General features: G+C 39.2%; 2 protein-coding genes across 2 annotated transcripts in view; both read left to right on the forward strand.

Annotated features, from left to right (window-relative positions):
* The first annotated feature begins 424 nt into the window (after window positions 1-424).
* LOC134335608 (C5a anaphylatoxin chemotactic receptor 1-like) lies at window positions 425-1,360 on the forward strand. Its single transcript, XM_063018167.1, has one exon. It carries the CDS (start codon window positions 425-427, stop codon window positions 1,319-1,321), a length of 897 nt encoding a protein of 298 aa, XP_062874237.1. The 3' UTR covers window positions 1,322-1,360.
* Window positions 1,361-6,025: 4,665 nt separating this feature from the next.
* The window catches only part of nsmfb (NMDA receptor synaptonuclear signaling and neuronal migration factor b), a 34,523-nt gene continuing 24,260 nt past the window's right edge, over window positions 6,026-16,288 (forward strand). Inside the window, exon 1 of the mRNA XM_063017930.1 lies at window positions 6,026-6,233. Within this exon, the coding sequence (XP_062874000.1) occupies window positions 6,163-6,233 (71 nt within the window). The 5' untranslated portion in view covers window positions 6,026-6,162. The remainder of the gene's footprint in view (window positions 6,234-16,288) is intronic.

The following is a 16,288-nucleotide window of genomic DNA, read 5'->3' on the forward strand; positions in this document are numbered from 1 at the left end:
TAACGCATTTATTCACTGATGTTGCACAGTTAGTGTTAAAGCTATTTGTTTCAGTCCTGTGGTGTGTGTACGTCTTGAATAGGAATGTAATAATTCAGTTAGCCTTTACAATATACTGTAGATTCAACATTAAAATCAAGAAAAAATATTTATTTGGTTACACTGTTTGGCTTCGAGTCATTTGCTTACAGGAAATAAGTGGTCAATTGTTAACCATGCTAAGCAAATTGATTTCAGCAGAACAAGGTGTGAAAAGATATACCTGAAAGATAACATGCATATTTAAAATAAACATTTCTGTTCTGAATGTGTGTCTGCTAGCACAAAGCGTGGTCACAAATGTTGTTACTCTTGTTTATATTTTATTTATATTGTGTGTAAAATTTACACGTAGGCTACTACATAGAGCAATTAACGTTTAACCATGGAGCATTTCAACTCATCCAACAGCACGCACACCGTCTCAGCTGAAAAAGCCATTGCCAGCGGTGTACTGGGACTTTGCTTTTTACTTGGAGTTCCTGGTAATATAGCAGTAATGATTCGTCTTGTTGGATGGCTAAGGGGAGACAGTTTTACCCCGAGGCTGATGATGAGCCTGGCTGTATCAGACCTGCTGACTCTGCTTCTCCTGCCGGTGTGGATCTGGTCATTTCTGCAGGGTTGGAGCTTCGGTTTATTATTATGCAAGATTTCTTCTTATATGATATACTTGGGACTCTATTGTAGCTTACTATGTGTGATTTTGCTAAGTCTGCAGAGATATCTGCAGGTTCTTTATCCTCAGAAATGGGCTAAAGTTGGAGTAAGAGGACAGAAGATTCTTCTGGGTGGGATGTGGATGCTAGGTGGAGTATTAGGGTCCTATGCTCCTGTAGAGCGCAGCGTATATATGAAAAATGAACAGTTGGAGTGCAGACTACACTATCAGAATGACACAGAAAGGGTGGCTACTTTATTCTTGGAGACTTTAATGTTTGTGCTGACCTTCCTCTTATTGACTTATTTCTACTTTCATCTTTACCGAGGGGTGAATCGGTCAGCTTTCTTTAACAGTCACAAAATGACAAAGCTGGTGACCAGAATTGTCATGGCTTTTTTTGTTTTTTCGCTCCCGTTTACTATCAACAACATTTTGTTTATTGCTGCAATTTTACTCAAGAATGACAAGCTGTTGAGAATTGCAGTGGATGTAGAACATATAACTAAGTCACTGATTTTTGTCAACAGCTGTGTGAATCCACTCCTGTACGCCTTCTCTGCTCGGACTCTACAACCACCCAACCAGCATACAACCGGAACAGAAAATGCTTATCCATGATGTAGAGGTTTGCCAGTGTGTGTGTGTTTTATGTAAATATCAGTCATTTATTGCATTCATAAGTTCAACATGTACATAAAAACATTCAAACAGTTTTCATTCCGTTACAGTTGTTGCACTGTATAATATGTGGTTAATTATATTATGTATGTAGTTAGTTGTATAAAATGTATCTACGTGCAGCAAGACATATAATCAATAAGAGCTATAATAGAAAGTACCATGGTTGACTCTCTTTCTGTCAATATCCATCCATCCATCTCTATAGCTGATCATTTGGTTCAGCTCTAGGAGAGTACAGGATTACAGAAGGACAGGATCACTTTCTCTTATTTTTCACCCTTTTACTGTTTTACTGAAACACAGTTAAAACCAATGCTTCTCTGTTCTTGATGGTATTATAAGCCTGTCATTAATTCAGCTGTACATATCAATGAAAACTTTGAAAAAACTACAGCAATATTTTCTTGAATGTATATCCTTCTGTAATCCTATACAGTGTATCACAAAAGTGAGTACACCCCTCACATTTCTGCAAATATTTCATTATATCTTTTCATGGGACAACACTATAGACATAAAACTTGGATATAACTTAGAGTAGTCAGTGTACAGCTTGTATAGCAGTGTAGATTTACTGTCTTCTGAAAATAACTCAACACACAGCCATTAATGTCTAAATAGCTGGCAACATAAGTGAGTACACCCCACAGTGAACATGTCCAAATTGTGCCCAAATGTGTCGTTGTCCCTCCCTGGTGTCATGTATCAAGGTCCCAGGTGTAAATGGGGAGCAGGGCTGTTAAATTTGGTGTTTTGGGTACAATTCTCTCATACTGGCCACTGGATATTCAACATGGCACCTCATGGCAAAGAACTCTCTGAGGATGTGAGAAATAGAATTGTTGCTCTCCACAAAGATGGCCTGGGCTATAAGAAGATTGCTAACACCCTGAAACTGAGCTACAGCATGGTGGCCAAGGTCATACAGCGGTTTTCCAGGACAGGTTTCACTCGGAACAGGCCTCGCCAGGGTCGACCAAAGAAGTTGAGTCCATGTGTTCGGCGTCATATCCAGAGGTTGGCTTTAAAAAATAGACACATGAGTGCTGCCAGCATTGCTGCAGAGGTTGAAGACGTGGGAGGTCAGCCTGTCAGTGCTCAGACCATACGCCGCACACTGCATCAACTCGGTCTGCATGGTCGTCATCCCAGAAGGAAGCTGACGCACAAGAAAGCCCGCAAACAGTTTGCTGAAGACAAGCAGTCCAAGAACATGGATTACTGGAATGCCCTGTGGTCTGACGAGACCAAGATAAACTTGTTTGGCTCAGATGGTGTCCAGCATGTGTGGCAGCGCCCTGGTGAGAAGTACCAAGACAACTGTATCTTGCCTACAGTCAAGCATGGTGGTGGTAGCATCATGGTCTTGGGCTGCATGAGTGTTGCTGGCACTGGGGAGCTGCAGTTCATTGAGGGAAACATGAATTCCAACATGTACTGTGACATTCTGAAACAGAGCACGATCCCCTCCCTTCGAAAACTGGGCCTCATGGCAGTTTTCCAACAGGATAACGACCCCAAACACAACCTCCATGATGACAACTGCCTTGCTGAGGAAGCTGAAGGTAAAGGTGATGGACTAAACCCAATTGAGCACCTGTGGCGCATCCTCAAGTGGAAGGTGGAGGAGTTCAAGGTGTCTAACATCCACCAGCTCCGTGATGTCATCATGGAGGAGTGGAAGAGGATTCCAGTAGCAACCTGTGCAGCTCTGGTGAATTCCATGCCCAGGAGGGTTAAGGCAGTGCTGGATAATAATGGTGGTCACACAAAATATTGACACTTTGGGCACAATTTGGACATGTTCACTGTGGGGTGTACTCACTTATGTTGCCAGCCATTTAGACATTAATGGCTGTGTGTTGAGTTATTTTCAGAAGACAGTAAATCTACACTGCTATACAAGCTGTACACTGACTACTCTAAGTTATATCCAAGTTTTATTTCTATAGTGTTGTCCCATGAAAAGATATAATAAAATATTTGCAGAAATGTGAGGGGTGTACTCACTTTTGTGATACACTGTATGTGAGGATATGTATTGTAGCTATTCTGGCACTCCCGGGACACCTTGCACCACTCTCATGCTTTACGCTAGTGTAAATAATTGTGTTTTATAATGCAAACAATTGCATCAATGATTAAGTAACTGTTTGTAACATTACAAAGTATATATGTTTGATGTGGTGTCAAGGCTGATGTGTGTGTATGTTGATCTACTGTTATCCAATACTGTAATCCAATACACAATATTATACTGTTCAAATACTGCAGATGCACTGTAAGATACTATCAACATGCTACTATGTACTGTAAACTTTCAGTCAAATAGTAATTCTACTGTCATATACTGTAAATCAATATACTGTAGAATAAAAATCAGTTAAACTAAATAACAGTAGGTGCATTATAAAATAAGAGTAACATTTTGGTGTCTCTGCTGCAAGTAGGATACTGTTATTTTACAGTGGAATTCTTTACAGTGTAGAACTGTTTGCCACAGTCATCTGACCCAATTATTTGTCCACCTCTGTAAATTGTATACACCACAATATATACAGTATATATATATATATATATATATATATATATATATATATATATATATATATATATATATACTGTATATACTGTATATATTGTGGTGTATAAATGCAACTCACTCAGAAAGTCTGCATTGTACTGTGATGTGTATATGTGTTTTATATTTTCCTCATGAGTAATATTTCTAGGTATGTGCATACTCACACATAACTTGTAACTAGCTATTAAAACTCTGAAGAAAATAAATGATATACTGTATACTGAGATACTACATTCCACAGTTCAAAACATAAATGCAGGTCATGAGCAACGAAAAACTTGATAAATGTGTTTAAACACAAAGTACATCACCAAAATCTGGTAATCTGTGGTGCTTTTAAACAGGGTTGTCAGCTTTAAGGTGGATATATGCACTGCCCAGTTCAAACCAGCAATAACAGATGAGTATTTGGCAGCCCAGTAACCAGCTAGTACTGCCCTCTGCTGTTGAAAAATGTTCATGAATATGGGATAAAAATATGATTGTAAGAAACATTAAGTTCTGCTTCAGTTTATCACATTTACTCCACCATTTATATTTCACCAAAGTTTATTATTATTCGTTTCTGTTTGCTTCACCCTCATATAGCTAAGGTTAGTACCTGAAGTTGTAAATGATGCTTTTATTTTAAATGGTTTTCAGTAAAAAAAACACATTGGTCATTCTCATGGCAAGATACTGTAGATACCTAGATTTTGTACAGGTTATTTATTCATGTTCTTTGTCTAGTGTCCTTTCTGTGATTAGTTCTAGATGTGCATTATCAGTCTTGTATGCTAAGTGCTAAGCACCTGGCATCAATTTTTTTTTTTTTTTTAAATAAATTAACAAAAATGACCAGATACACTCCAGAATATTCTAGGAACAGTGTAGGCGTGGAGGGGAAGTTCCAAAACCAGGGACGTAACTACCTGGGGTGCAGGTGCGGGTCAGGTGCAGGTGCGGGTCAGGTGCACTGGAACTCAACCCCCCACCGCACTGCCAGCCCCCCATTGGCTGCACTCAGGTCGTTATTATTCCTTAAGTACAATAATAAAATACCAGTATACAGCATTTATATACAGTATATATATATTCAAAACCCAAGTCAATGATGCGATGTAATTTCATTTAAATTCTATCAGTCACCTTATCCTGGTCAGGGTCGCTGCAGGTCTGGTTCCATAAGGAAACACTGAGCTGAAGGCTCAATATTACAATGCATTATTATTAATGCACTTTTAACACAAACTAAGGACAAACACATTCAAAATCTCAGTCAGTACAACTGGTACAATAATCTGCAAAAAAAGACTTAATGAAACTACAGATTGTTTCTGGAAATGAGCATCACTCAAGGTTTAAAACATGCTCAGAGCTGTAAATGAGCAATAAATATAGAAGTCGCAGGATGGCTTAAAACAGCAAACACAACAGTTACAACTAACCTAATTCTTTGTCAAAATTGATTGAAAAAGTACTTTTGTATGAGGAATGTTGCTTTTATGATAATAAATGAATTTACATTTACATTACATTTTACATTTTTGGCATTTAGCAGACGCTTTTATCCAAAGCGACTTACAGGTATGACTGAACACAGTTTTGAGCAATTGAGGGTTAAGGGCCTTGCTCAGGGACCCAACAGTGGCAACTTGGCGGTGGTGGAGCTTGAACCGGCAACCTTCTGATTACTAGTCCAGTACCTTAACCACTGAGCTATCACTGCCCTTTAGCACAATACACGGACTATAAACATCGGTACCCATTGTCTCCTTTTGTTCTTAAGTACCTGGTACGAACCATGCCAGCACCAGTGTTGGTATAATCCAAGCCCTGCCCCAGATTACTGCTACCCCTCATCACCCACACTCGCGCACAGATACACACAAGTACGCACGCACACACACACACACAGCAATCACGCGCGCGCAGTGGGTGGCGCGCGATAGTGGCAGCGCGGTACTTGACTGCACGAGCGCTGAGCTTCACATCACTCTACAACCGGACACGAGACAGAACCGAGACCTGATGCACACCGTGATGTGAGGAGCTGATCACTTACACCCTATAATGTGACCAGCGGAGAGGAGCAGGAGGTGAATGTGCGCTTCGTTTTGCGCATTATTTTGATGTAATCCAGTTCTTTGTGGGTTATTTGCATTGCGGACAGTGGAATGAGCGGCTTTTACCACGGTTCCGTTTCCTCTGCACTATGGGAACTGCCGTGTCCAAAAGCAAGAATGTAAAGAATGATGCAGTTTCCTCTGTTGCGGCAAAAGTTAGGTGAGTACCGAGCTGTATAATCTAAATAATCTGTAGAGGCATCCTGTTTATTCTGACATTGTATTACATGGATTTACCTACATTATTAGATCATTACTGAAACTCACAGTGATACTTTAGGATTTAGGATTTATATTATATATACATTAATACATACATATTTCATGCAGTGCGCAATGAGGGCATTCATGTTTTACACACTTTGGTTACATTCTTGACAGAACAGGTAGTTACTGCTTACACAAGTTTAATATCAAACACAGTCATGGACAATTTTGTATCTCCAATTCACCTCACTTGCACATCTTTGGATTGTGGGAGGAAACCGGAGCTCCCGGAGGAAACCCACATGCAAACTTCAAACAGAAAGGACCTGGACCGCCCCACCTGGGAATCGAACCCAGGACCTCCTTGCTGTGAGGTGACAGTGCTACCCACAAAGCCACCGTGCCACCCAAGTGCATTTATTAAATGGCTGCATACTGCTGAAAAAGTGTTTCATGCAAATTACACCCGGTTTCATTAGAAAGTAGAAAACAATGTAAAGGAGCTTCCTTCTGTAATGATAAAGACAAAATTAAGTGCAATGGCTCTGTAGCTTGTTTAATAAACATCCCCCTTTTATGGCACCACAAACAAGTTCACCATGCAAGATTTAACAAGGTGCTTTCAGATTGATGATAAGGAAGATTAACTTAAAGAAACAGCAGTCGTTTAAGATTACACAAAGAACAAAAATCAGTGAACTGCTTCAGATTCGGAACAGTTGTGAAATTAAACAAAATGGTTCCAAGGGCTCAATAAAACAGAAGGTGCATGGTGTAATGTGAACATATGCATGAGGTGGACATGTATCAGTGCAGCCTTAGTACCGGTCCCAAGCCGGAATGGGTAGAAGGGTAGTGTCAGGAAGGGCATCAGATGTCACAACTGAATGATTCGCTGTGGCGACCCCTTACGGGGTGGGGCCGTTAAAAGGGATCATTCATTATACCAAGAGCGCCACACCTTCTGAAGTATAGAGCATCATTATGTGGGGCTGCTTCTCTCCAACTTATAACATCATCAGATGTAAACATAGCAAAGTAATGAGAAGAATAATTTACTGTCATCGACCAAGAAACTAAATTTGGACATTTTAACAATATAATATAATAATTTTCTCATATGCATATTGGCAACCCCTGTGGATAGCTGATTAAAAGCTGCTTTCACAGAAACTGAAGTCAGTAGATCTATAGTTTTGGTTATTAAAATCATTTCATCATTAAACATTAATAATAGTAAGATTTTCCTAAAGAACCATACATGACCAATCATTGTAGTAACATACCTCAGACAGGACACCAAACAATGATGGGAGCTTGGTCATCCCCAGATTCCTCTAACGTAGCCAGTTATGTCTGTGTGTAGGCAATGACCAGCCCACAGCACCTCTGAGATCCAGGGTTCTGCTAGCGCAATCTAGCGCTGCTCCACCAGAACACTTGTTTTTAATAATACATTTTTTAAATGTTTTAATCCAACATACATACACATATTAAGTGATTAATATTATTTGTTTTGTTTTATGTTAAAATACTAAATGAAAATAGAAATATTTTAATTAATATCAGATTAATATTCTTATAATATTAAATCTTCTGATGAGAGTACCTGAACTTGGGTAAATCCATTTTTATGGCTAATGTACAACTATGGCATAGCTATATTCTCACTTATACTGACACTGTTGTAAGGGTTGTCTATGTACTTTTGGCCATGTAGTGTATTTCTTGATCTAAATTTGATATACATTGAGGCTTATTAAAACTGATAATTGATCTTGAGGCATTAATTCTCATGCGCTGTTCTGTTAGCCCTTGTCCTAGTTTGGTGAGGGTACAGTTCCACTTGTTCTGTACATTTTGTTATGAGTTGCTTGACCCAGGAAGGTTTGTTACAGAGTGTTTATCTAAACTTAAAACTTTCTCAGAATCTAATTTTCTTTTTACTTTTTTATTTCCTCTCCCTATAAACACTTTAACTGCTCACAGATTCTCATCTTACTAAAATGACCACTATTAATCAATACACGGGCTACATAAACCATCGACCAGGGCACTAAAACTCTCTCTCTTACAGACAGCACAGGCTCAGATTACTCTTATGATGAAATTGAGTTTCAGATCATCTCGAATCCATTTTTATGATATTAGCTTTCTTCGATCGGCTTTGCTTCCTCACAGCCTCCTTTGTCTGGGTGAATGGCGGCTTAACTTCTGACGCTGATAGTATCTTCAGCTTTAATCTTAATGCTCATTTGTGTCTGAAGCATCACATGATATCTCAGATCTCTGAATTCCAGAGCAGATTTTATTTTTAGGAGCAATTGATGAGTTTTCAACTTTGTAAGGACAATTTGGAAAAGGTCATTTCCTGTTTCTACCATGACTCAAAAACCTGATCTAATAAATTTACTGTGAAGGAACTTCAGTGGCCTGCACAGAACCCTGACCTCAACCACAATTAATACATTTGGTATAGATGCAACCAGGCCTTTTACTCCAACATTAAAGTCTTACCACACAAAGGCTCTTTAGACCAAATTAGCACCAATCCTTACAGACACTTAAAGTTTGTGGAAAGCTCTTGCAAAAGGCATTTAAGGCTACAAAAGATAGATCCAAGTCTTAATTAATGCCCTTGGTTTGGGAATAGGATGTTCATCAAAGTAATGGTTAGCCTCAATATCAATAACTCTGGTTAAACCAGCCTGATGTGTTGACATGCAAATTAATCAAGACAATACAGTCAATCTCTAACAATCAATTGGAAAACAATACCACAAAGTTAAATGACATTCTAAGAATTTCTACACCAACCAGATTTAAATAAGTTGGTGTATGCATATTTTGTCCCAGCTTAGTGCTATACATCAGAGAACCCACAATAAACTACAAGATTCTTCAATGTTCAAAGTTGATGATTTATAATGGCAAATACAGCTACAGTAAAAGGGATTTCTGGTGAAATGTCACAGCGAAAAACAGCCATCAAACTCACAACAGTACATTTTGTGTGATACCTTCTTTTAGCCCTAGATATTAATTTGTTTAAACTCTTGCAATAACAACGAATATTATAGCATTAATAAAATAGCAGTTGTGATTGTGTAAAGTGGATGTTGTATACGTACTCACTGAACTTAATTAGCATGCACTGCACTTTTGCTCCTTCATGGTGTTGCTTTACTTGCACAATTACAATAAGTATTGTATTTAATCTCTTTTAATCTCTAATGCATGTATTTGCCATTACGAGTCAGAATCAGCTTAATCAGTCACAACAGCATGAAGTCAGCATAGCCCAGCATCAGCAGAATTTCCTCTGCATTATTTCATAGTGCAGAGAGACTGTCCCGTACGAAAAGTGACAAATGAGTAAATGCATTGTCGAATGAAAACTGATTTGTAGCGCAGTGATTCTCAACCTGGGCCATAATGCAACCAAACCAGTTTGCATATACAGTGTATCACAAAAGTGAGTACACCCCTCACATTTCTGCAAATATTTCATTATATCTTTTCATGGGACAACACTGTAGACATGAAACTTGGATATAACTTAGAGTAGTCAGTGTACAGCTTGTATAGCAGTGTAGATTTACTGTCTTCTGAAAATAACTCAACACACAGCCATTAATGTCTAAATGGCTGGCAACATAAGTGAGTACACCCCACAGTGAACATGTCCAAATTGTGCCTAAAGTGTCAATATTTTGTGTGACCACCATTATTATCACTGCCTTAACCCTCCTGGGCATGGAATTCACCAGAGCTGCACAGGTTGCTACTGGAATCCTCTTCCACTCCTCCATGATGACATCACGGAGCTGGTGGATGTTAGACACCTTGAACTCCTCCACCTTCCACTTGAGGATGCGCCACAGGTGCTCAATTGGGTTTAGTCCATCACCTTTACCTTCAGCTTCCTCAGCAAGGCAGTTGTCATCTTGGAGGTTGTGTTTGGGGTCGTTATCCTGTTGGAAAACTGCCCTGAGGCCCAGTTTTCGAAGGGAGGGGATCATGCTCTGTTTCAGAATGTCACAGTACATGTTGGAATTCATGTTTCCCTCAATGAACTGCAGCTCCCCAGTGCCAGCAACACTCATGCAGCCCAAGACCATGATGCTACCACCACCATACTTGACTGTAGGCAAGATACAGTTGTCTTGGTACTTCTCACCAGGGCGCCGCCACACATGCTGGACACCATCTGAGCCAAACAAGTTTATCTTGGTCTCGTCAGACCACAGGGCATTCCAGTAATCCATGTTCTTGGACTGCTTGTCTTCAGCAAACTGTTTGCGGGCTTTCTTGTGCGTCAGCTTCCTTCTGGGATGAAGACCATGCAGACCGAGTTGATGCAGTGTGCGGCGTATGGTCTGAGCACTGACAGGCTGACCTCCCACGTCTTCAACCTCTGCAGCAATGCTGGCAGCACTCATGTGTCTATTTTTTAAAGCCAACCTCTGGATATGACGCCGAACACGTGGACTCAACTTCTTTGGTCGACCCTGGCGAAGCCTGTTCCGAGTGGAACCTGTCCTGGAAAACCGCTGTATGACCTTGGCCACCATGCTGTAGCTCAGTTTCAGGGTGTTAGCAATCTTCTTATAGCCCAGGCCATCTTTGTGGAGAGCAACAATTCTATTTCTCACATCCTCAGAGAGTTCTTTGCCATGAGGTGCCATGTTGAATATCCAGTGGCCAGTATGAGAGGATTGTACCCAAAACACCAAATTTAACAGCCCCGCTCCCCATTTACACCTGGGACCTTGACACATGACACCAGGGAGGGACAACGACACATTTGGGTACAATTTGGATATGTTCACTGTGGGGTGTACTCACTTATGTTGCCAGCTATTAAGACATTAATGGCTGTGTGTTGAGTTATTTTCAGAAGACAGTAAATCTACACTGCTATACAAGCTGTACACTGACTACTCTAAGTTATATCCAAGTTTCATGTCTATAGTGTTGTCCCATGAAAAGATATAATGAAATATTTGCAGAAATGTGAGGGGTGTACTCACTTTCGTGATACACTGTATATACACTGTATACACACACACATACATACATATTACATATACTAGTTCCACACAGAGTAAACTGTAAACTGGTTTACATATTGGTACCACAATGGTTTGCAAATACTTGGGTAGGTATCTAAACAGTGTCTATAAAGTTCTTAGCTTATTATCAGAATGATATTTGCTACATTTAGCTGGTTTTTTTAAATAAATTAGGAAAAAAACTTATTTATATGAAACTGTGATGTGTTTAAATTATAATGGGGATGCTGAATGCTTGTTGGTTAACAGTTTACCATTACATCGTTATGTAATGACGATCGTTTATTGGTGAAAAATGCTAATTTGTACCAATATTTATCGTAAGGCTTCTATGGCTTTGATTATGTTACGTATATTTTAGATTTTTTTATGTTTTTTTGATTGATCATTACCATACGGAGAATGACAGATGTAATTTACAAATGTAATTTATCAACATGCAAACAGGTGAAATGATGATAGGAGACACTCCTGATGCTGTCATGAAATGTGTTTTGCTAGCCAGATGGAAGCTGATAAACTGGCTTTTAGGCCTGGGAGAAAACCATTATCTCAATTCATACACAACAAACTAGAAAGCTAATAAACCTTAAAAGAATCAACCTGATTTATGTATGCTCACTAATGGCTCCCATTTCATTTAAATCCTAGTTGGTGAGTTAACATGAATAATGCATCAACTGTTCACTCACATACATGTAAAAGATGGATTTAGACCCTTAATGCAATTATGGAGAGAACGTTTGTCTGAACCTCACAAAAAGGTCCTGTAATCAATTAAAAACAACTGTTACAAAGGTTCCTCATGTTATAACGGATGTACATTTTACACTGATTCCAAAAGTTAAAATTTAGCCTAGTTTAATTAGTTTTTATGTGTTCTTGCATCATTGTGATGCTGTAAAACCCAATTACTTCCAAGATTTAGGAATTTTACACCCCCTCCTTATTTTTCTATCCACATTCTCTGGACAGTTTTGTTGGGTTTAAATTATTTGCCTTTTTACCTCCATACTTATGGTCATTGTGATCTTTGATCTTAACCTCATCTGACCACAAAATTATTTCTAGTAGGCATTTTGGCCCATGTGTACAATTAGTTTTAGTCAAGCTTTAAGTTTAATATTAAAGCAGTGGGAAATTTAAAGCTTGCTTGACTATGGACAGTGATACCTGTGTTCCAGGATCTTTTAATTTATGGCAAACCTATGTAATAATTGCAACAACAAATTCTTAAAAATATTCTTAGAATTGAAGGATGAAGACATACATGTACCTTATAATTGTATGTAAACTTTTAACCCCAACTGAAAGTTTTATTAAGTTATTAGGATTTTAACATCATGTTTTACACACTTTGGTTACATTCATGACAGGAACGGTATTTACTCATTACACAAGATTCATCAGTGCATCTTTAATGTCAAACACAGTCATGGACAATTTTGTATCTCCAATTCACCTCACTTGCACGTTTTTGGACTGTGGGAGAATACCGGAGCTCCCGGAGTCCGCCCCACCTGGGGATCGAACCCAGGACCTTCTTGCTGTGAGGCGACCACCGTGCCACCCTGCAACTGGAAATTGTGAGACAAATTACCACTGAATGTGAGAGTAATGTATCCTGATTTGAGCAGAACAGAGAATGAGTCAGAGAAAGAAAATAGCATGAAAGGGAGACAAAGAGGGACAGAAAATGAGAGAGAGAGAGACTCTAAAGTGGACACCAAGAGATCAAAGCAGTGAAATTAGTGTTTACAGTTCAGCTGGGTCTTAATGCCGAATGACTTTAGCAGAGAGCTAGGCATTAGCAGATAAGAAGAGGAGAAGAGTGAGTGTGTATGAGGGGGTGGAGAAGAGAAAAAGAAGGTCATGTCACATGTATATGCCAGGCATAGAGTGAAGCTGCTCAGCTGAAGAAGGAAATATGAAATATGATTGTACTTTAAATATATCAGCTAGACATGGTATTGCAGACCAGATCTGCATTTCTGCACAAATGTGTGTGACTGTTTTTGCCAACTGTGTCTGTGTGCTTATATGTGCCAGTACTCGTCTCTTACACATGCTAAGCTGTTGTGTATCCTGTGCAAAGCTCATTATTTGTTAAACCTTATTTTTTACAGGGTTTAAAAAAAAGCTGTACTAATAGTTGAGTTGTATGTATCTAATAATGTGTTCTGTCACATGGTAGTAAAATATGATTTATTACACTGAAGCTCTACATTTTAGGAAACAAATGTGATGTGAGGAAGCTCCCGATTCCTTATATAATTCATGCATGTTTTAAAAACAACCTATTTTACCCATCTTTGAGTTTTCCTCCAAAACCACTCCTTCAAACACATGCATCTACTGTATATATTCAATTATAACTGTCAGTCAAGTAGCATACTTTCTCTATATATAGACTACATATATGCAGTGATCAACAAGCCTCTATTTTCAATTGAAATACATGATCAAGTTTGGAGTTTCAACGACCCACATTGTCTCTGAATCTAGCAATATAATTATTATGAGGGGTTATAACCATGGCTTAATTAAATAACCTCCTTTCACAATATGTCCAGTGTTGGAAAACCCAACAATCTGTAGTGCCACTAGAAAGTAGATTTAGATGACTCTGGATATAAATATTTATTGCAAATATACACTGATTAGCCATAACATTAAAACCACCTCCTTGTTTCTACACTCACTGTCCATTTTATCAGCTCCACTTACCATATAGAAGCACTTTGTAGTTCTACAATTACTGACTGTAGTCCATCTGTTTCTCTGCATGCTTTGTTAGCCCCCTTTCATGCTGTTCTTCAATAGTCAGGACTCTCCCAGGACCACTACAGAGCAGGTATTATTTGGGTGGTGGATCATTCTCAGCACTGCAGTGACACTGACATGGTGGTGGTGTGTTAGTGTGTGTTGTGCTGGTATGAGTGGATCAGACACAGAAGCGCTGATGGAGTTTTTAAACACCTCACTGTCACTGCTGGACTGACAATAGTCCAACCAAATAAATATATCCAGCCAACAGCGCCCCGTGGGCAGCGCCTTGTGACCACTGATGAAGGTCTAGAAGATGACCAACTCAAACAACAGCAATGGATGAGTGATTGTCTCTGACTTTACGTCTACAAGGTGGACCAACTAGGTAGGAGAGTCTCCACTCATACCAGCACAACATACACTAATACACCACCACCATGTCATTGTAACTGCAGTGCTGAGAATGATCCATCACTCAAATAATACCTGCTCTCTGGTGGTCCTGGGAGAGTCATGACCATTGAAGAACAGGGTGAAAGCAGGTTGAAAAGGTATGTAGAGAAACAGATGGACTACAGTCAGTAATTGTAGTACAGTCAGTAAATATGAACTACAAAGTGTTTCTATACGGTAATTGGAGCTGATAATATGGACAGTGAGTGTAGAAACAAGGAGGTGGTTTTAATGTTATGTCTGATTAGTGTAATTGTTATAAGAGGTTATAACCATGGCTTAATTAAATAACCTCTTTTTACAAAACATTTAATGTTGGAAAACCCAACAATCTGTAGTGCCATTAGAAAGTAGATTTAGATAACTCTGGATATGAATATCTATTGCAAATCCAGTTCCACCTTTTTATTGTCATAAAACATGCCAGCTATGACTGCAGCCCTTATTTCTTCTTTTCTGAATCTTTTTGAGGTACGGTGTGTCTTTTTTCTGACAGTCAAGCGTTCCTTCCTTTTTTTTCTTGGATCGTCTCTGGCTCTCACATGGCAGCAAATGTGATATACGTAAGTTGCTTCCAGAAGCACCCAGTCTGTACCTAAAGCAATCAGCAGTTCCATTGCCATGAGAGAGAGCATGAGTGTGTGTGTGTGTGTGTGTGTGTGTGTGAAACAGGCTTGGGCCTTACATCCTGCAGTGCTTTTCACATTTGTTTTCATTTATCCTTTTAAAAGCGTCCTAGCTTTTTGTCATTGTGTACTCAAAATCGTTATTTTCTGAAGATCCACTATAAAAAGGGAGGTTGCTACTTTTTACCTTCATTTTCAGGCCCTGAAGACAGCATAGTTAGTCTGAGGCTGAAGATTTTATCTGAAAATGGTAAACCATTGTGGCTTACTGAGCAGTTAGTCCATGTTTTGACATTGTAGCCAATTTGAGAATACATACTAGTTTTGCAAGCTTAAATCAGATTAACATCTTAATACTACCTTGGGGAGGATTGATTTTATACATTTGTATACTATAGGTGCATCATAAACATGTCAAACGTAATAATTAGGAGGTATGAATGGGTGTCCACATATTTTTGCCTATATGGTGGAATATGTGACATCAAATACACATACTGTGTACGTGGTGATTAGAGTAAGTGTTTCTAAAGTACTTGTTTGACTGGCTGTTCCTTTTTCGCCCACGCTGTATGTCTATTTTCTACCAAAGTCGCTGTCAATCAAAATTAGTTGTCAGCCAGCATCTCCAACCCTTTTTAAAAAGGAATGTCACGGTTTTACAGTAGAAGAAAACAGAGTGGAGGATGGGTGAGAAATGCTCGCACAGAGCTGCTTGCATGTGCTGGTTGGTGTTTAATTATTGAGCATGTAGTTGCAGGCACAGAACCAAAACACTTCTAGAACCCAGAGTCCCCAGATACTGCCGGGATTGCACAATCTGTCTACAAACTTGCTGTGTGTGTGTGTGTGTGTGTGTGTGTGTGTGTGTGTGTAGGAGGGGGCTTGTAGTGATGTTTGTGTATGAATAGTTCATATGGAGGATCATGACTCTCTCTCTCTCTCTCTCTCTCTCTCTCTCTCTCTCTGTGTGTGTGTGTGTGTGTGTGTGTGTGTGTGTGTGTGTGTGTGTGTGTGTGTGTGTGTCTGAGCAGGAACAACATATTTATATAAAACTAAAAAGCATTTTCTGTTCAAGATACATC

Source organism: Trichomycterus rosablanca, chromosome 21, assembly GCF_030014385.1.
Source record: "Trichomycterus rosablanca isolate fTriRos1 chromosome 21, fTriRos1.hap1, whole genome shotgun sequence".
NCBI lineage: Eukaryota > Metazoa > Chordata > Actinopteri > Siluriformes > Trichomycteridae > Trichomycterus > Trichomycterus rosablanca.